This window comes from Mercenaria mercenaria, chromosome 8, assembly GCF_021730395.1.
Source record: "Mercenaria mercenaria strain notata chromosome 8, MADL_Memer_1, whole genome shotgun sequence".
NCBI classification, from domain to species: Eukaryota; Metazoa; Mollusca; class Bivalvia; order Venerida; family Veneridae; genus Mercenaria; species Mercenaria mercenaria.
In genome coordinates, this window is record NC_069368.1 from 11,854,066 (window position 1) to 11,876,324 (window position 22,259).

A 22,259-nucleotide genomic window follows, 5' to 3' on the forward strand; every position below is an offset into this window, starting at 1 on the left:
AGATGGAAAAAATGACCTTGAGAATTATTTTCGTCAGTCAACAGAGACTATTACCGGTATGTCTTGCTCAGGATACCAACCTCTAACTTAAAATATTTTGCTCTAGCCAAAAGCAGACATGAATTAACCTTTATTATGCTGGGCATGACTGATTTTGCCTTTGCAACCAATGTAGATCAAGATCAGCCTGCACATCCATGCAGTCTGATCATGATCTGCACTGTTTGCCATTCAGTCAGTATCTTTTGGTAAGCACCCCTTTTTACAGCTAATGGTACTATACAAACTGAAAGATGGACAAGTTCATTATAGAAATTTAGCTGGAAAAGGCTTAAAGAATTATTATTTTCACAAAAGTATGGATGTTCAATATAATTTTATTCTGAAATATACGTATTTTCTAACTTTTGACTGGGTATGGACATTTGACCGAGTGATTGAACTGTATAGCACGGAGCATGACAGAACTGATATGCAGAAATAGTTACGATGCAGTTTTTGAATGTTTGCACTTTCAAAAAATTACTATTAAACTATGTCATTCTGCCTATTAAGGACTGTTTAACTTTTTTAAACTTCCGTGTCTTTATTTACCAGCTATCTAAAAGAAGATTTCTATTTTCATCAAATTCCATTGAAATAAAACTGATGGTCCTTTAGAACACAATGATGGTCCTTTAGAACACAATGTATCGAGATTCAACTGTATATACATAAAACTGTAACAGTTGGTCCTTTGGAACAGAATATATTGAGATCCAACTGTATAAACAAACAGGAAAATAAGAAATGAAATGGCAAAATGTGTTAAAATACTGGCAAAAAGGTCTAAATGTTATGGATGCCACAAGGACAAAAATTCTCCATATTAATGGACAGAATAATTTCTGTTATCCCCTGACAAATCTCTAGGTGATCTTTCTTCTGATTATCAATACCCATTTCCTAACTTCTAAACTAGACAATCCCCCCACAAACACCATTTGTCTCTATCAAATATTCACACTAATGGAGGATATAACCTTTTGATAAATGCAGTTTTCTTGCATCGAATTAGATACTAAATGTCAGAAACAGTTACAAGAAATTAGCTTTTCACTGATCAACCTATAATGTTAAGACGCATGTCACCTTTTTTTCTGTACTTCAAGAAACCATTTGTGATCACAGTTACAAGAAATTAATTTCCACTGCTCAGCCTTGGCACTTTTTTCTGTACTTCAACCTTTAGCCTGCTATATTTCTACAATGGACTTGTCCATCATGAAATGTGGGCAATACCATTTATTATTTGAAGGGGTGTCCACTGAAAATTTACTGACTGAATAGCGAACAGTGCAGACCATGGTCAGCCTGCACTGGTCGCAAAGGCAAAATAACTTGCCGGCAGGAAGCTAAATATACATAAAATCAATTAAGGTTAAAGGTTAGAGAACCATCCACGATCATTTCTGCATATGGAAAATTGTTAATACTGTCTTTCTTTTTATTTGTACACTCTCTGACACATTTCACATGTCTCCCTCTCCATTAATCCCACCCCTAGTTACAAGTATACAAGTACATGGAAATTTTCACTTTAACAGTAAATGTGCAGATTTACTCATTAGACATTATAAGTCTTAGGTATGAAAATAAATTCTTTCTACATCTTTAAATTCTGCTAAATTGGGGGAAAGAGCATTCTGTAACAATACAATTGTGTCATTTAATGACAGATTTTAGAACATTTCTGGCCAGCTTTCAAACACTAAATTCTAATTAGCCAAAATTGCATAGAGGTCCTGGATTTGGCACCCATGAAAGACTTCATGTTACTCGATATGTTATCATCTAATTACAAATCAAAAATCCAACCAACTTTCATCACTCTTAACCCTTATCTTGCTGGACATGATTGATTTTGCCTTTGCAATCAGTGCAGATCATGATCAATCTGCACATCTGTGCAGTCTGATCAAGATCTGCACTGTTCACTATTCCGTCAGTATCTTTTTAGTAAGCACCCTTTTTAACAGTTAAAGGTACTGTCTGAATTGAAAGATGGACAAGTTCATTATCGAAATTTAGCTAGGTATAGGTTAATTATCCGACCAAAAACCTGGTTCCCTAGTATTACCTCAATCTGCCATCTCTGTGAGCTGGTGAACCATGAGCTACATCTTGAACAAGAATTTCACTGTCACCATTGTAAGTTTTCCTGATAACCGATATCCCAAGTCCAACACCACAATCTGAAAACAAGGGAAATCACTCTTGAAATTCGTGTTTCAATTCTTTACCTGAGAATGTAAATGTCCCAAAATTTCTAAGATGTGCCCATGAACAACAGGGACATGTAGGCTCTGTATCCATTACCTGACTTAGTTTTTACCCCAGATGACCTATCTGAACAAAATTCCTTTGAAACAAACATTCTGGGCATTATTTCATGTAAATCCAAGAGACTGTGTTCACCAAATATTCTATAATTTGACCTAGTGACCTATTTTTTGACCACAGATGACAAACATTCTGACAAGATTCATGAAGATCGTGTATGTATACAAAGTGGCGTCTGGCATGTAAATAAGGTGTTTCCAGGATCTGACCAAATTTTTGACCTCAGTTAATCCACCTTTGTACATTACCTAGGTTTTATAGAAACAAATCTAGCGACAAAGTTTCATGGAAATCAGGTTGAAAAGTTGGCGTTCTCGATTGTCTATGATTTAATGGGTCTACTTTTTGACCTCAGATAATCTAGCTTCAACTTTGGCACAGCTTTCACAGAGAAAGAAGTTTTGACAACGTTTTATAAAGATAAAAAAAAAATGTAGCTTAAAGCTTATTTTTATTACTAGACATAGTGACCTTGTTTTTGACTTCAAATGACCCAGTTTTGAAAACTGATTTGTATTCAGAACTATGTTCTAAATTTTATAAAGATAAGGTAGAAAATGTGACCTCACAAGTGTGAACAAGGTTTTGTTATGATTTGACCTAGTGATATAATTTTGACCTTAAACAATCTATACAGACAAATGTATTCTGACAATTTACGAAAATCAGATAGAAAATGTGAAAAGTATACAGAGGATATTTTTGACAGAAAATTTGAATATTTATGCTAAATTTTTTTTAGTGAAATACTGAAATATTCTCGGTGAAATATTAAAGTGAAACATATCTAGTACCAGTAATTTCTAAGATAAAAATATCAAGCATGTGCTTAATTGGTCTGGAACAATAAATAATATGTAAAACTACTGAAAAGACATGAAATAAAAAGAAAACAGTTTGCTTTACATATAAGATTACCTTTCACTCAAATTTTGTTTCAACTTTCACTTATGCAAAAATATTATATCTGGTGCACACTTAGGAATTTGCACTGGAACAAATATTCTTTATATATCTTTTAACGGATTTTATTATTATATATTGAACTAACCCTTAAGTAGTTGAATCTCATGTTGAACGGTAGGTTTACTGTCTGGACTGAGTCGCTCCACAAGCGATGTATTTCCAGCAGATGACACTTTGTTCCGTGGTATGTTAACTGGCACAGAGAATGTTGGTCTGTGTTCTCCATTGTGAAGATCTTGCTGGTGTTCTGTTGCCATGGAGATAGCTTCGAGTTCATGGAGATCAGACATACTATTGTGTGGTGAGTGGCCAGGAGTGGACACCGGGCTCCCGTCACATGACGTAGATGTCGTGAGGTAGGATGCTCTGCCTGGGCTGCCAAAACAGAACAAAAGATTTCCTCTTCAATAAACAGTATGCAAGTAACTTGCTTTACTTGCTTGAAACAATAAAATATTTGTGTCATGTTGTTACTTAGCCGATGAAGACACAATCTAGGTAGAACTACCAACCAATTATGCTATTAACAAGCTGGCCAGGCATCGAATGCAGTTAGCAGAAGTGGACAAAAGAAAACTCTGTATGGGGGATCGATATGTAATGGAAAAATAACCTGCAGTCTACATACAGAAACAAGGGAAAGCACTTGTATTTGCTATGGCATATAATTGTAATATTTTATCTTATATAAAATATACATAGATATCATTTCATGATAATAATAGCTTTTACTTATCCTCAATTAATGAACGTTTGCAGGAATTTCTGACTAAATTTTTTCAGACGTACAATATGTCAGTCATAATATTCAACAATAGAAAACTGGCAATAGAAGATTTTGATAAATGGAATTGAAATGGAAAGTTTTCCATCCACAGTAATAACTAGCTCACACATGTGACCACTTAAAAAGTGCTTAAAAGAAAGTAGCATCTTAATTTCTTCTAGCACTTGTAGTGTGTGCAAGAAAAATAAATCATTACTGGTTGCAACCAAATTACCCCAGTAACATTTACTTGCAAGCTAGATATTCCAATATGCACCAAAAACTATTTCCCCTTAGCCTGCTGGCAGAAAGTGATTCTGCCTTTGCAACCAGTGCAGACCAAGATCAGCCTGCACATCTGTGCAGGCTGATCATAGTCTGCACTGTTCGCTATTCAGTCAGTAAATTTTCAGTGAAAACCCTTTCAAATAATAAATGGTACTGCCCAAATTGAATGAAAGACCAGTCCATTTTAAAAATTTAGCAGGGTAAGGGTTAAAAGATTCTTATATTACAAAATAAGCACCATACCTGCAGTGAGGTGATCTCAGCCTTTTACGGAATGTGATTTTCACTGGTCCCTTCTTCAGCTGACGGAACTTACAAATCACTTCTTTATGTGTTAGGTTTGCAAGAACTTCATTGTTTAATTCAACAATTTCATCTCCTGAAAATATAAAGTGCATACTTATAAAACAATGTAAAATATTGTTCAGAGCAGTTAGAAATTTAAACCTAAATAGAAACAATTCAGTCTGTCTGATTAGACAAGTATTTTAATTAAGTAACCTGGTACAAAAATCTAGAAATGTGTCTACTTGATATGCATTGGGTATTATGGCAAAGTAACAGCTTAAAGCTTGCCCATAAATTTACTGTTAGAACATCATTTAAACAGAGGATTTGCATAATAATGCCTTGAGCAAACAGCAATATCTTGGGAAAATATCAATATATAACAATAACTTCCTTTATGTATTCTTTATGTATAATAGGGTTATTATAATAGTAGTTTAATCTGGGATGCTGTATTTGGCTCAAGTGGATTTTGCCAGGTTAGATCACACTCGGCACCGTAAACGCCTCGTATGATCCGTCGTGGCAAAATCCCCAAGAGCTGAATACAAAATCCCAGATCTAGCTACTGTTATAATGACTCTTTTATTATGAACTTCCACCTTTTTATTTGTTATTTTGTTATTGAACGAAATCTTCAATGTTTATCGTAAAATAGAACTGAATGTAGTTTTTTGTGTGTGCTATTTATAGAACTGTGTCAGGTCACACATATCAAATGAAAGGAGTCCGGCAACATTATGAACGTACAATACAAAAGGTACAATATGAAATTTTTTCTGCCTGTTCATATTTACTTGTGAAATACAAGCCATATTTTTTACCTAAATCAAACCTATATATCAGAGGTGGTCTTCTGTTAAAAGTTTGAATCAATTCTACATACAGTAACAATGAATATTGTGTAAAACACACAAGTCTTTCAGGATGTAAGAAAGAACTGTGATCAATCTTTATCAATTAAAAAATATCATTTAAAAACACATTTTGATTTTTTTCTATATTAAATGTTTGTATCACAAATGTTACCAGGCCCTGTATATTTATAAATGTTTTATGTCTGCACTTAAAAAACCATGTCTGAAAATGCTGACAGATACTATCAAACTTTGTAGCCAGTTTGTAATGCTGGTAATGGACTTGTTTTTTTTTCTCCTTTTATCTTTAGAAATTCTGGATCAACAGGGGTCTTTCCTGGATAAATGGAATTTCTGTATTAATGAACCAAACAAGTAAAAACAACATTGTAAAAAGACCAAAACTCCACATGCTAAAAGCATCCTTTTACATTTATTTGGAGACAGAAGCATACCTAAATCATCAGGGTTTTTTACAAGTATTATATTAACCTTTACCCTGATAAATTTCAAAAATGGACTGTTCTATCATTCAATTTGGGCAATGCCTTTAACTATTCGAAGGGGTGTTCACCAAAAAATTACAGATTGAATAGCGAACAGTGCAGACCATGATCAGCCTGCACGGATGTGCAGGCTGATCTTGGTCTACACTGGTCGCAAAGGCAGAATCACTTGCCGGCAGCAGGCTTAAGGTTAAGATCTTCAAGTAGAGAAAATTTTTGTGTTTTCTAACATTTATTTATTTATTTTAAAACGCCAGAATTTGTTTAAAGTTCAGAAGTTAATACAAACCTGTCCTTCATAATCATCATTATGGCCATTAAATGGTTTAAATCCACACTTGAAAAAGGTATTGATATAGCTTACCTTCTTTAATTCTGCCATCCTCTGCTATAAGTCCAGATGGAAATATTCGTCTTACAATGATACCAAGATGCCCAATAGCGGTGTCACAGCCACCAACTATGGTAAAACCGAGGCCTTTACCGTGCAGCCCCTTGTGTACTGTGATGGTTACAGGAAGTGTCTGTGAGGGTGAGGGGCTGCGGTTGGTCCTCTTTCTGTACTTGTTACCTGGAGAAGGAGCAATAGGAGGCTTGTCTTCTGATGCTGTTCTACTGAACTTCTGTAAAAAGAAAAATTTCTAATCTTTAGCAGATTCAATAACAAGTTCATCTTTGTAAGAGAAGCCCTTAAACAAATTGTTGTTAGCTCGGCTATTCAAAGAATATGTAGAGCTATTGGTCTTACCCATGCGTCGGCGTCCGCATCAGTGTCCCGATTTGGTTAAGTTTTTGTACGTAAGCTGGTATCTCAGTAACCACTTGTGGGAATGGATTGAAACTTCACATGCTTTAATATTCACTGTGATAAACTGACTTACAATGCACAGGTTCCATAACTCTACTTTGCTTTTTTACAAAATTATGCCAATTTTTCGACTTTTTTGGTTAAAGTTTTATATGTAAGCTGGTGTCTCAGTACCCACTAATGGAAATGGATAGAAACTTCACACACTTGTTCACTGTCATGATCTAACATGCAGTGCACAGGTTCCATAACTCTACTTTGCATTTTTACAAAATTATGCCCCATTTTCGACTTAGCTGTTTTTGGTTAAGTTTTTGTATGTAAGCTGATATCTCAGTACCCACTAATGGGAATGGATATTGAAACTTCACACACTTGTTCACCGTCATGATCTGACAAGCAGTGCACAGGTTCCATAACTCTACATTGCATTTTTACAAAATTATGCCCCATTTTTGACTTAAATATTCATTCAATTGACAAGACTGTTGAATAGTCGAGCGTTGCTGTCCTCCAACAGCTCTTGTTCTTTTAGCTGTATATCAACTCTAGAATGAGGCACTCATGCTATTTCACATTCATTTACATAATTGGACAATATTGCTTTGACATTTTCATGACATCAAATATTGTGGACTTTTTTTTCTCATATCATGTAATTGTATATAAAATGAGACCATCAAATTGTTATATTATAGTGACTGTTTGATGAAAAAAACCGCTTCTACCTTTAAAAAGCACTTGCCTCCAGATCATATGACTACAAAAAAGGAGAAAATCTAAGGTATCTATAATTCTTAAAAAGCTTTAAAACTTAATCACTGACAGACTATATGTTATGAACACACATGAGAATTAGTTGTTTTTTACTAATTTTTACACTGAAAATTGAAAAGTATTGGTAATGCTTTACTCAAGATAAACTACCTTAATTATAAATATCTATATTTAACAAATGTGAAGTACATATTTCTCTTTGGCAGTATTGGTAAATTGGTTTATTGCCATGGTAGTCTGGGTGTGATTCCCAATGCAGGCAACTTTTTTTTTTCTTGATTTGGCATTTTAAGATAGTTTTGAAACTTTTTGAAACAAAAACTCATATTCTAATGTTAATAATATGACTTCACTTCATTTTTAAAGAAAGATCATTTTTACTCAAAATCTGGAGGTCAGTGCCTTTAAGATACACACATATAAGTGATATTAGGAATTGATTAAGTGCCAAAATAAATATTATTTTCGGGGATCCCAATGGAAATAAGGTATACGTGATCACTACTTTATCTTTGTAAAGACTTTTGTGCAATTAACAGACTATCAAAATTGTCTTGCTGGTAAGAACATTTAAATTTTTATGTAACTTCTATGTTTTAGTCCTTTTTTTATGTAATTTGTATTACTGATCATATACCTAAATAAAACAGAACTGAATTGAATAAGATGAATTAACCCTTATCATGCTAAACAGGATTGATTCTGCATTTGCGTCCAGTGTAGATCATGATCAGCTTACACATCCATGCAGTCTGATCATGATCTGCACTGTTCGCCATCCAGTCAGTATTTTTTTTTGTAAGCACCCCCTTTTAACAGTTAATAGTACTATCCAAACTGAAAGATGGACCAGTCCATTTTAGAAATTTAGCATGGTATGGGTTAAGTCACTGTAGGGACTATATGGGAACTGAGGAAGTTGAGTTCTCCTTATTGAATAAGTCAGCTATTTATGCATTTCTATGTTTAGGAAACAGCTAAAAGTAATTATCCTGGATTTGTAGATATATTCCTAGATTTCTGAAAATCATATCTTTTTCTTGGTATTTAAGAATCTTTCACTGTTTGTATAACAAGATTATAATACTGTGAAATCATCAATATTCGTGGGTGACTAATTTTCGTTGATTTCGTGGTTGAGTCAATCCACGAAATTTAATCCTAACGAACAAGTAAAATTCCCATTCATTTTATGTTCAAAAGTTGAAATCCACGAATTCATATCCCCACGAAATTGCCGTTTTGACCAAAACCAAGAAATTTCATGTCCATGAAATTAAATGATTCTACAGTAATCTGTCATTAGTTGTAGATGCAAATGGGAGTATCCCATCGGAGGGTCATTGTTCTGAAGGTAAGATACTTTACAAGTTTCTACGGTACTTTATTTTAGTATAAGCAGGAGCCTGACTTTGTTGTTAAGTCTCAAAGGAAGGATTTGTTTATTTAACATAAACACCTCTGCAAATGTTGGCAAAATGCATTCCTTCTTAGTGAAGATATGACAAAACTTGAAAATTAATGCTATGTTTATGTTTTCTGACAGACCTGTTGATGAATATGTTTCCAGGAACCCCAGACAACCATCAGTATTGGAAACTAATGATCAATTCCTGTAAAAAGAATTCATCCATCAACATTTTCTTAAAAAGAAAAAACACCCTAAGACATCTGCAAGTCATTCAATCACACCTGTAATTTGTTTTGCAGACCTCGTTTGATGAATGGCCGTCTGCTTGCTCCAAATTACTTAGATAGATTCAAAGCCACACAAATTCATCTTGAAAAACCTAAATTTAAAATCTTGAAAATTGAAGTATCACTCGTCAACTTGAAAGAAAGTTTTTGCTAATAAGAATTTTGGAGTCTACAGATTAACCAGACAGAAGCCTTTCTCTGTTTTTCTCAAGTGAAAGTCGGCTATAATACTTGCTTACAAGTGAACAAAACTGACATAGAAAATGATAACCTTGTTTTCTGCAATGATAACCCAGGTAATATATTTAACACAATATGCATACTATTCAATATGCAAGGAACATTATTTTATGTCGGGTACAATAGCTATTTTCTGTGAAATTTATTTTGTCCTCCACCGACTCTATACCTACATTACATCATTCAATACCCGGTAGGTTATCCCCTTTTCACCTGCAAACGTACTGAAGTCTTTTCTGATCTGCTTTCCTTAGCTGACTGACCAATCAGCCCCGTGGCACAAGACATCTATTTATAGAATAGGAATATGATCCCTAAAAGTAAGGCAAACCTTCTCATTTTTTGTTTTGTTTTGACTGGGTTTAACGCTGTTTTCCAATGTTGGTATTTCAGTTACGCAAAGGCGGGCAGTTAACCTAACCAGTGTTCCTGGGTTCTGTACTTTTTCAAGAACAAACCTGTCCTCCACAAGTAATTGCCAACTCCCCCACATGAATCAGAGGTGGAGGACAAATGATTTTAGACACAATGTCTTGTCTCAAATCCTCACGGAGAACATACACCTCACCAGGAGTTCGAACTCACAAACCCGCAATCCATAGATCCATGCTCTCCTGATTGAGCTAAGTAGGGGGGGCATTCAAATTTATTAATGTAATTTTTTCCCCTTGATAAAACTGGACAGAACCTCCATTGTATATAACTGGTGTATAAACACAGTTTGATCTTTTAATGAACTGTATTTAAATCTCTAACCCGATATGGTTTTCATGTGTATAACAGTTGACTTTTAATGTAGAGAAAACACATGGTTTTGCAGTAATCAGATGATCTTAAGTAGAAAATTGCGTAAATGAACTTAATAAATTGGTTGACTAACAGCACAGAATGCACCGAGACTATGAAGAGTTCAGATATAATTCTTTCAATATAGTCATCATAATTCACTGTAACTGAGCATAATGCTTGTCTGAATACAAAATGAACCCACAATTCAAAACTTCCCCTTAGTGTTATACGCAAGCACTTACATCAAATAACTCCTCCCAGTTAACGACGGTTCCCTGTGGAGTCTGAGCCATAACTTCTGGTATGGCCTGAGTACCAAGCGTATCTGGTGTGGAAGAGGAGATCATGGATGTAGAAAAGTTGGAAGCTGTTGACGCCAGAGATGAAGACTTGCGAACCTGAAAGAACATGCCCTAACTGTTATCAACTAAATTATGACAGAATAAGGAATCTGTTCTGGATGTTACTGGCTTGCTCATAAATAAACCACTTGTATTTGTATCAAAATAACTAAGGGAACATAACTCTTGCAAAATATATAATGACTGCTTTTATGACAAAACATGCTAGCTGTAAGTCCTGCATCTATTACACTTACTAATTGTAAGTTCAGCATTTGCACATTTACCAGCTGTTAAGTCCTGCATCTATTACACTTACTAGCTGTAAGTCCTGCATCTGATACACTTACTAGCTGTAAGTCCAGCATTTGCACACTAACTAGCTGTAAGTCCAGCATTTGCACATTTATCACCTGCAAGTCTTGCATTTGCACATTTACCAGCTGTAAGCCCAGCATCTGATACACTTACTAGCTGTAAGTCCTGCATCTATTACACTTACTAGCTGTAAGTCCAGCATTTGCACACTAACTAGCTGTAAGTCCAGCATTTGCACATTTACCAGCTGTAAGTCCTGCATCTGATACACTTACTAGCTGTATTACAGTCCAGAATCTGCCACACTTACAAGCTGTAACTGAAACACTTACTAGCTGTATTACAGTCCAGCATCTGCCACACTTACAAGCTGTAACTGAAACACTTACTAGCTGTATTACAGTCCAGCATCTGCCACACTAACAAGCTGTAAGTCCTGCATTTGCACTCTTACTTGATACAAGTCCTGCATTTGCTATACTTACTGAAACAATTTTCCATGTTATGGTTCTTGTGACCTTGACCTTTGATTGAATGACCCCAAAATCCATAGGGGTCATCTAATCTGCATGTCCATTCACCCTATGAAGTTTCAACATTCTGGGTCAAGTATTTCTCTAGTTATTGATCAGAAAATTGTTTCCCATGTTCAGGCCTTTGTGACCTTGACTTTTATTGGAGTAACCCAAAAATCAATAGGGGTCATCTGCTCTGCATGTCCAATCATCCTATTAAGTTTCAACATTCTGGATCCAGTGGTTCTCAAGTTATTTTCAGAAACAGTTTTCCATGTTCAGGGCCTAGTCACCTTGACCTTTGATGGAATGACCCCATAAAATAAGGGTTATCTACTCTGCATGTCCAATCATCCTTTGAAGTTTCTACATTCTGGGTCAAGTCCTACCTTTGCTGCTATGACATACCTAGGTCCTTTCTTTACTGCTGTAACAAACTAAGTCCTACCTTTGCTGCTATGACAAACATAATGTCCCATCTTTACTGCTGTAACAAACTAAGTCCTACCTTTGCTGCTATGACAAACATAATGTCCCATCTTTGCTGCTATAACAAACTAAGTCCTACCTTTGCTGCTATGACAAACATAATGTCCCATCTTTGCTGCTATAACAAACTAAGTCCTACCTTTGCTGCTATGACTATGTACAAGTTTGAGATTCCACATTGTCCATGCTCTTGATAGAAATCTATCAAACTTCTGCTGATCATCAACATAATGTCCCATCTTTGCTGCTATAACAAACTAAGTCCTACCTTTGCTGCTATGACAAACATAATGTCCCATCTTTGCTGCTATAACAAACTAAGTCCTACCTTTGCTGCTATGACAAACATAATGTCCCATCTTTGCTGCTATAACAAACTAAATCCTACCTTTGCTGCTATGACAAACATAATGTCCCATCTTTGCTGCTATAACAAACTAAGTCCTACCTTTGCTGCTATGACAAACATAATGTCCCATCTTTGCTGCTATAACAAACTAAGTCCTACCTTTGCTGCTATGACTAGTTGTACAAGTTTTGGAGCATTTCGCAGCATGTCCACTGCTTCTTGATGAGATAATCCTATCAAACTTCTGCCATTGATCATCAACAGCTCATCCCCTCTCTTTAATCTACCATCCCTATCAAAACAAAACAAATAATTGTGCACAAGAAGAATCAGATTATATAATAAAATTTTGTGATCTATCTCCTATTACATAATCTCTCTTCTCTAGGTAAACCCTGTACATAGGTGTCATACAAGAAAAACATAAGTTAAAAGAAGACGCAGTTAAAAGCAGTGTCATAAAATATGTCAAAAAGCTTAGAACACTAGGCTTTCTAGAGAATTTTCTGGATGTTTGTGAGAACATTTCAGAGGAGCCAGCTTACTGAAGCCTGACAGTTACTGATTGGTTACCCGACTGAAGCCATTAAACTGTTCAAAGCTTCCTGTCTGTGACTGAATAGCTTCAATATCTAAGATACAACTTCAAGTTACAAAAAAAGGGAAAAAGTTCTGTTTCTTCTTCTTCTTCTTCTTCCATATCAGGACAGGAATCTAATAAAGGAATGTATCATTAGACACAACAGTTAATAAATCATTAACAAGTCTTTCTTTAGCATGATAGTATAAAAGTGTTTTTTTTTTAAATTGATTTCTTTAAAAGTGATTTTCCCTGCAGATACGAAAATCAAAAACCTATCAGTATTACTAAATTTGACATTTGAGCCGCACCATGAGAAAACCAACATAGTGGCTTTGCGGCCAGCATGGATCCAGACCAGCCTGCGCATTTGCGCAGTCTGGTCAGGATCCATGCTGTTTGCTAACCCTTTCTCTAATTGCAATAGACTTTGAAAGCGAACAGCATGGATCCTGACCAGACTGCGTGGATGCGCAGGCTGGTCTGTATCCATGCTGGTCACAAATACACTATGTTGGTTTTCTCATGGTGCGGCTCATTTATTAAAGACAAGAAAGGTCATGTATTGTTCATAGCCAGTTAATCACCTTGTATCATGGAACATGTGTTTAATATTAGAAACAAAAAATCCATGAAAAACATGCTTTTTTCCAAGCTTTTTTATTTTTAGCAACAATTATCTTGACAAGTGTAAATGATCAGATGTCAATGTTTCAAACAAATCTGTTACTTGACTAAATCCTAATTAACCATATGGCAAAAGGTGTTCTTTAACCTTTAGCCTGCACATCCAATCATGGTCTGCACTGTTTCCTATTCAGTCAGTAAATTTTCATTGAACATCCCTTTAAATCATAAGTGGTAGTGCCCAAACTGTATGACAGACCAGTCCATTTCAGAAATTTAACAGGGTAAAGGTTAATATGATTACCCTATACAGATTATTATGAACAATCAACTTTTGCAAAGAAAATTGTCATGCATTTGGACTGTGTAAACCTGATTTCCAGGGATTTATCTATGTTTTCAAACTGGATCACAGCTGTTGCATAAATGATTCATACAAAGTTTGATCAATATTTCATTACTAATTGTATCTTAACACCTGTACAATAAGATACCAACACTGTTCAGATTTCATAAGCTTCAACCTAAAATGTCTCTGTTGAGTTTCTTCATCTATTCATTGTATGAAAAGAAACCATTCATTGTGAATTGAAATTAATGACTGTCCTATCTGTATGTTTGTAGCATTTTGTGATGGTCAGTATATAAATTATATACCATACTTTTGTATACTTAAAAGTTCCATTAGGCTTTAAATTTAATGTTTAAAACAGATGAAACAACTGTCTAAAAGATGTTATGTATATTTTCATGATTAGAAAAATGCTACTTTTAATACTGCACATGAACTTATACAGTTAGAGCCATAAAGGGATGGAATAAAAAAAAACAATAGATTCAATTAAACTTTCTACTATGTTCATCAATATTCAAACTTTTGACAAATATCAGAGGAAACAACTATTGGAAATTGGATTTTAAAAAAAACTGATGTATTTTATGTTCATAATAATTTTTAAGCAAAGGCATTTTATGAGACTTTAAACTTGTGTAATATTCATCAACCATTCTGAAAGGTGAAAAAAAATCGAACATACGGTATCAAAATTAGATCAGATGTTATACTGCTGATGAATATTAGACATGTCAAAATAAATTTACTACACATTTTCTTTCTGTAAATTAGTCCAAAACTGGACAATTTAAACATGGTCAGCCAAATCATCAGTGTTCCAGAATTTCTTTCCAAATAACATTTTCCCTCACTTGAACACCAGATTTGCATTACCCTAGGATCAAACTTACCATGACTTCCAGATACTTGAACAAACACCATAATCTTACCTATAAGCTGGACCATTTTCTGAAATTCCTGCCACAAAAATTCCGATATCTCCCCGCTTAGAGCCCTTCCCACCAGCAATATGGAGTCCAAGACTGTTGTGTTCCTTCAGCAAGTGCAGTTTTGTAATCATTCGTTTCTGAAAGATACAAAATACAAATTTTTGATGATCCTACAGCAATAAGTGAAATGATATACAATGAAAATGTAACAATTGACGTTCTGCAGTCCAGTTTCTTCACCCTATGATCAATTCATCATTTTGTGATTACATCCTTTAATATTTTGCAAATCTCTTCTTCACTTCATTTTCTGACCTAGAACTTAACATTTGTTTTGGGTTTAACGTCGTTTTTCAACAGTATTTCAGTCATGTAACGGCGGGCAGTTAACCTAACCAGTGTTCCTGGATTCTGTACCAGTACAAACCTGTTCTCCGCAAGTAACTGCCAACTTCCCCACATGAATTATCAGAGGTGGAGGACTAATGATTTCAAACACAATGTCGTTTATCAAATAGTCATGGAGAACATATGCCCCACCCGAGGATCGAACTCGCAACCCCGCGGTCCGTAAACCAACGCTCTTACCTACTGAGCTAAGCGGGCAGGCGAGAACTTAACATGCTATGTACTAACTTTGGATACTGGAGAACAATCATCTAAGAAACAAAAATATGCAATAAAGTCATAGGTCACTGGTATTGAAAAAGAGTTATCTGCCCTTGAAAACAGCATTTCATATACAGGAATAATCTAGCATATGCCTTTAAGTATCTAAATAAACTTCAAAGACATAAATCATAAACTGGATACTGCAATTTTGTAATTTCCTCTAGAATTTATACTAATGTAAAACAATGAGGAAAATGTTGCAGAAAAAATGCAAAAACCCAAAAATCATGGTTTTCAAATTACGAACTGCAGGAATTCTCCTTAACTTTCAAAGGCGGAAACATAAAGAAATATTGTGGAAATCCGACAGGGTTTTGCAATTAACGTTATTTCTGGAAGTGCCTTAATTTACTCTTTTGAAGTTTTATTGATATTCTTAATTAAAAGATAAACTAATAATTATTTTATATAAATAATATGAATATCTTCTTTAATGCTTCTGTGAAAGTAAGGATATGTGGGTTTTTTTTAGATCTCTTTTTCTAAATTTTATTAACTTATCAAATCAAATTCTGTTTGATAACTGAACTAAACCTAGAAATCCTAAAAACAGAACAGGTGGCAAATGTTTCTTAACATGACGAGAAGATTTCCGGCCTTGAACTGTTTATTTTTACAGAGATCATGGGAGAATAGAACCTGACAGAACATAATATTTACATTTTGGTATTTTTTTCATCCACTTTTCCCACGTTTTTCATAATGTTTTTTTTTTTCTGTTTCTGATTTTCTAAATTTTGGACAGCTCTGATAAATATAAATATTTTGCTAGGAACTTCATGACTGGGAAAAACCACAATAAAGTTTGACCTTAAATAGTTTGCCTACACTTAATAGTGTCAAATATAGACAAAATATAGTTAAAGATAGTTAAAATTCATTTGTCAATATTTACATTAGCCTTATTCTTTTCCATTGAAAATGATGACGTTCATTTTGTATAAACAGCAAAAGGAAAGGCATCAAAGTTACGACAACACTGTTTAGTGATAACGGACCGCTGTTTTGACGACGTCCGCTTATAGTCAGGGAAAACGTTCCCTAGATGACGTCGCAGTTGTTCCATCTGACGGGAGGCTGATTTTAATGTTAAATTCAAAAAAATATATGCAATTTAAAATATAACCTTATTTACAGATGGAAAGGAAATATATTGTTAATATAAGAAATGAATTAATTTTTTTTTGGTGTTCATACCAAATGAACGACATAATAGGATCAGCAAATTATACATGGATTTGCCGATCCTATTCTGTCGTTCGTTTCGCATGAACACCGAAAAAAAAAAAAAAAACCTGTAAAAGTAGCTGAAAAAAACTATTTTTTCATCACACATGCTTTCAACATTTCTAAATAAAATACCAATGAATAATTCATTAAAAATAAATGCATTTTTTACAGAAAAAACTAATAAATAGTTCAGGCTTCAATTTGTATGCTATGAAACTGTCAACTTAAAGCTACCATTTTTTTCATAAAAAACTCTTTTATCTAAAGTTACTATTTGATTGATTCTACAGGTGCATCAAATTTAAACTACCAGACTAAGGGGTATCTTTACATCTACTGTACAACCAAAGACCTATAATTACTGAAAATCTGGTATTCATCAAAGAAAATACTGGAAAATTTCAACCCTTCCCAAATAAATTAGATCTTCTTGTTACTTGCAATTTATAGCCTGTTTTACATTAAAACATACATTAAAGTTTAAAAACAAAACTTTTGTAATTCAATTTATTTCTGTATCTTTTAAGCTCAAGCAGTTTTCAGTCTGAAGGTCACACTGTGACCTTGACCTTTCATTTTCTGACCCCTGAACTGAACACATCCTAAGATAGATCAAAAGTCTTCCAGGTAAATCTGAAACTATTTCCATTTCTCAGGGAATCATTCTATGATTTTTTGACTGTCCCTTGACCTTAGAAAACTCCAGAAACTATTTTCAGTCTGGAGTATGTTGTGACTTTGACTTTTTACAAAACGATTCCAACACCTACAGTACAGTTAACAGTCTACTTATTTTGCAATGAGGCAACCAGTCTCCATTTTTGTTGCCTTCATACTCCTCCATTTTGTTCTATTACCATTTACCCTGATGATGGCTCTGTAAAAGCCAAAACGTTGGTCTAATAATAAAATTGTTTAACTTAACCTGCTTTGATTGTGTGGTTACATTACACTTCGGTGTCTTATTATATTATCATTTTTGTACAGTCATTTGCTATTCTAACAATCTAAAGTTGGCCTCTCACAGGATAAGTTTCACTTTATTTCCAAACTTTTGAATTTAATTTACACCATTCTAGGTGATCATCTTGGATAACTCCCATTATTTTGGCCCTAACTGCTAGCCTTTACCCTGCAGGCTGCAAGTGACAGTGCCTTTGTGACCAGTGCAGACCAAGATCAGTCTGCACATCTCTGCAGGTTCATCTTGGTCTGCCTTGTTCACTATTTCATTGAACACCCCTTTGAATAATAAATGGTACTGCCAAAATTGAATGACAGACCATTTTAGAAATTTAGCAAGCTAAAGGTTAGACTTTTTATGAAAATATTGTCCTTTATTTCCCTTTCCAATAAATCATTGTGTCTGGTCCATCCTGGAGTCAACTAGAAATTCACTTTTTTTTGACAGGTCTCTTTCTCCAGTTTCTCTAGTGTCTAATAACTTCACATGTCTGCAGTATTACTATTGATTCAAAACTCGAGAACTTCATTTCTGTATATTTTTTCCATTTGAGATTCAAGTTACTGATGTTTTAGATGTTATTTGTAGGAATATTAATGGTGATTCTAATGATACTTTAGTTGTACCTTGTGATGCCAGAACGCCACAGTTTTACATCTTGCCCAAAATTCATAAAGATATTAACTCAGAACTACCACTTGGTTACCCGGGACGGCCAATTGTATCTGGGTATAACTCTGTTACTGAAGGCATATCTGAATACATTGATAATATCTTGAAGCCACACATGGAAGCCCTGCCCTCATATGTTAAAGACTCTACTGACTTCATTAAAAAGCTAGGGTCTATGCCTAATATCTCCCCTAATGCATTTTTGGTTACTATGGATGTTTCATCCTTATACACTAATATTCCGCATGATGACGGGATGGAGGCTTGCCGTGAATATTTGGACAAAGCTCATTCATACTTGTCACATCAGTCAGTCAATGATATTTGCCAGCTTATTGAACTAGTCTTGACCAAAAACCATTTTCAGTTCAATAATGAAAATTATGTTCAAATTTTAGGTACTGCTATGGGTACACGTATGGCTCCTACTTATGCTTCACTTTTTATGGGTAAACTGGAAAGCGATTTCCTAGCTAATACTACTGTTAAGCCATCGCTTTGGTTACGTTTCCTCGATGACATTTTTTTTATATGGGAACATAGCGAAGCAGACCTACTTAAATTTATTGACAGTTTAAACAATGTCCATCCCAATATAAAATTCATCCACAGTTATTCAAGAGATACAGCTACATTTCTTGATGTTAATATTGGTAGAACAGGAGATGGTAATTTTGATTTTTCTGTTCATGAAAAAGCAACCAATACACATCAATACATTGAATTTTCATCCTGTCACCCTCTTTCATGCAAGAAAGGGATCCCGTATAGCCAAGCTAAGCGATACAGGCGTCTCACTTCTAATGATGATTTGTTCACAAATGAATTGGAGAAATTGCGAACGTATTTCCAAAATTGTAATTATCCAAGTCATATCCTTGATGATGCTTTAGCTAAAGCATCAGCATTGTCAACCGAAGAAGCCATGACCAATCACAGGCAGAACACAGATGATATTATCCCCTTTGTTTGCGTATACAACCCATCCCTACCAAACATTGGTCAGATCCTTAATAAATATTGGGGGCTTTTTGAACTATCTGAGAAAAGCAGTGTACGCAACCTGGTTAAATGCAAACCAATTATTGTTTACAAGCGACCTACAAATCTTAGTGATATCTTGGTTCACAGTAGCCTGATGTCTTCGGATGTAAATGGTGGTGTTCTTAAATGTAATAGAACACGGTGTTCTCATTGCGCTAATATCACTGAATCTGTACAGTTTACAAGCTCTCAAACTTTAAAAACTTACGATGTTAAACAAAATCTTAACTGCATGTCTGAAAATGTTATCTATTTAATCACATGCAAAAAGTGTAAGTTACCGGTACAATATGTGGGACAAACACATCAGAAATGTTCTCAAAGAATGAACAGCCATAAATTTGATATCAGACATTTTCCTGATACTCCTACAAATGTATCTGAACATTTCAATTCTGAAAATCACTCTGTTAGTGATTTTTCTTTCATGCCAATCGACTTGGTAAAAAATGACTGGTTTAGGCTCTTGAAAGAGACTCGTTGGATTCATACATTGAATACAGCCTGGCCTCATGGCATGAATGCTAAAATATTATTTTAGTCTTTCATTTTTTCACACAGATTCTTCCTAATGTATTTTTGCATATAAGTTAGTTTTCCTTGCCTGTATTAATATTATTTTTGCTTTGCAATTTTTGCAGGGAATAAGTATCTATTTTTGATCCTATACTATATGTGAATATTACGCCAAAATGGGTAACGTCTTTTGACGTCGTACTTTCCTGTGACGTCATACTATTTTGTTATTACACTCTGATGAAGTCCAATGGACGAAACATGTTAGTTTTGAAGTAAAAAGTATATTTCTGGAGTTAGTTCTTCGCTTTATCTATTTCTAGATTCAAGTTAAGTAATTCTTGATTCCATGCTGTTCTGCTTTGTTTCAATGCCATCTTAAAATTTCAAACAACTCAATATTTTTACCTACACTGTATCAGTTCTGACATTCACTACTTCAGTAGATATTATATATCTGATCATTTCTGTTCAGAGGCAATCATCCTATTTAGTCCCACCACTGCAGGCCCGAAGCCTTCTCTACTGATTAACTGTAAACCAGTCTACCGACCAAAAGACCAACTTACCGACAAACATGAGCAAACAATATACCCCTCTAGCTTCCACCAGGGGTAACATGTAACATAACAAGAGCTGTTCATAAGACAGCACACTCGACTTTTCTCAGTGCTTGTCTCTGAATAAGAGCTTTGCCAAGGGGCTTAACTCAATCAAATATATAATCAGAGTTCTGGGGATTGTTTTAACTGTTTTAAGTTTCAAGTAAAAAGCTTTGATAGTAACAGAGATGACTTTATAAAAAACTGTTACCAAAAAATTCTAAGTTAAAAGGGGCATAACCCTATCAAAATTCAAATCAGAGTTCTGGGGGATTGTTTCTCCTGGTGTAGACTTTGATAGTAATATTTTTAAGTTTCAAGTCAATAGCTCTGATAGTAACAGAGATATAAGACTTTATCAAATACTTAAACCAAAGGCGATGCCGACACCAGGGCAAGTGCAATAACTCTACTTTTTCTTCGAAAAGTCGAGCTAAAAATGATGTTCAGCACCAATGACTCTATACACCTATTAAGAAAATTATTTATATTTGTATTATTTGAGTTATCTTAAAAGTCTTGGTCCTTATAGATCGAAACCAAATTTACTATGTGACAAATTTAAATTGATGGAAATTGAAAGCATACTTCAAAGAGATGCTGGAGCTGTTTCAGTTAGTTAGTGAGATTTTGATCTCAAAAGGTTTAATGAATAAGTACCAAGAACAGTTCTATTACCTTGCCAATGCCTGGAGATGGTTCACAGCCATAGTCAAATTCTGACCCGTCACAACTCCACAAACTTGTTGGTGTCGCATTGTTAGCTTGCCGAAACAATTCAGAGTTCTTTGATGCCTTACGTTGACGATAAATACGTTCACACATCTGCACCTCTGTATCAGACTGATACTGACTTAGTTCAGCCTCGGAACTATCTGTGTATACGCTTGAAGGGGGTACACCATAGTTACACTGTTTCGCTAATTCTACTGTATTTACATAATCTAATCCAGATTTATTCGGCTGTTGCCGACTGAAATCCTCAACTGCTGATGCACTTTTAGTTCGATGTTTTTCCGCCACATATACTCCTAATGCATTCTGGTCTTGTAATACTCTTTTCCTACCATAAGGCGACTGTTCACGTTTATGATGTCCATTTAAATGGCTGCCATATTTTGGATAATAATTTGAACACTCAGAGGTGGAATCTGTGAACACATCGTCATTAGAAACTGTTAAACTATTTTCGGAATTATTTAAAGAATTCAACGTCAATGAATTACCATAACTATTGCAATAATCCGATTCTAAACAAGATGCTGATTTTGTAAATGGAGTCTGTCTTGATAAAACTTGGCCATTTGATAAAATGTCTTTTTCTACTAAGTTTGAGCTAGAGGTGGATGAATACTGCGTATGTAAATTGTTTGAAGCAGGAGGGGTTGGCGCATGACGTTTTCTTTTTCTACGAACTTTGATGGAAACATGACCAGACCTTACAGCCTCCTCTAGCAGATGTCTGAAATAGAAATAGTAATTTTTATGTAATAGCAGATGTCTGAAATAGAAATAGTAATTTTTATGTAATTACATGAACAGTATCATGTTGCGATAGGTTCTGCCATCTTATGGCATCATGTTGTTACAGATTGGAACCAATACATGGTGGATCTGCCTAAAATTATTGGCTTGGGATTTTCTTTCTTAACGTAAGTAATTTCTTACCAGTTAGCCACACATTTTAAACA

General features: G+C 34.7%; 1 protein-coding gene across 1 annotated transcript in view; it reads right to left on the reverse strand.

Moving 5' to 3' along the window:
* The window catches only part of LOC123523044 (uncharacterized), a 138,250-nt gene that overhangs the window by 91,009 nt on the left and 24,982 nt on the right, over positions 1-22,259 (reverse strand). Inside the window, exons 2-9 of the mRNA XM_053550333.1 lie at positions 21,247-22,030; positions 14,869-15,005; positions 12,537-12,669; positions 10,608-10,763; positions 6,418-6,676; positions 4,646-4,781; positions 3,434-3,723; positions 2,120-2,234 (exon numbers count right to left, since the gene is read on the reverse strand). Of these exons, the coding sequence (XP_053406308.1) occupies positions 2,120-2,234; positions 3,434-3,723; positions 4,646-4,781; positions 6,418-6,676; positions 10,608-10,763; positions 12,537-12,669; positions 14,869-15,005; positions 21,247-22,030 (2,010 nt within the window). The remainder of the gene's footprint in view (positions 1-2,119; positions 2,235-3,433; positions 3,724-4,645; positions 4,782-6,417; positions 6,677-10,607; positions 10,764-12,536; positions 12,670-14,868; positions 15,006-21,246; positions 22,031-22,259) is intronic.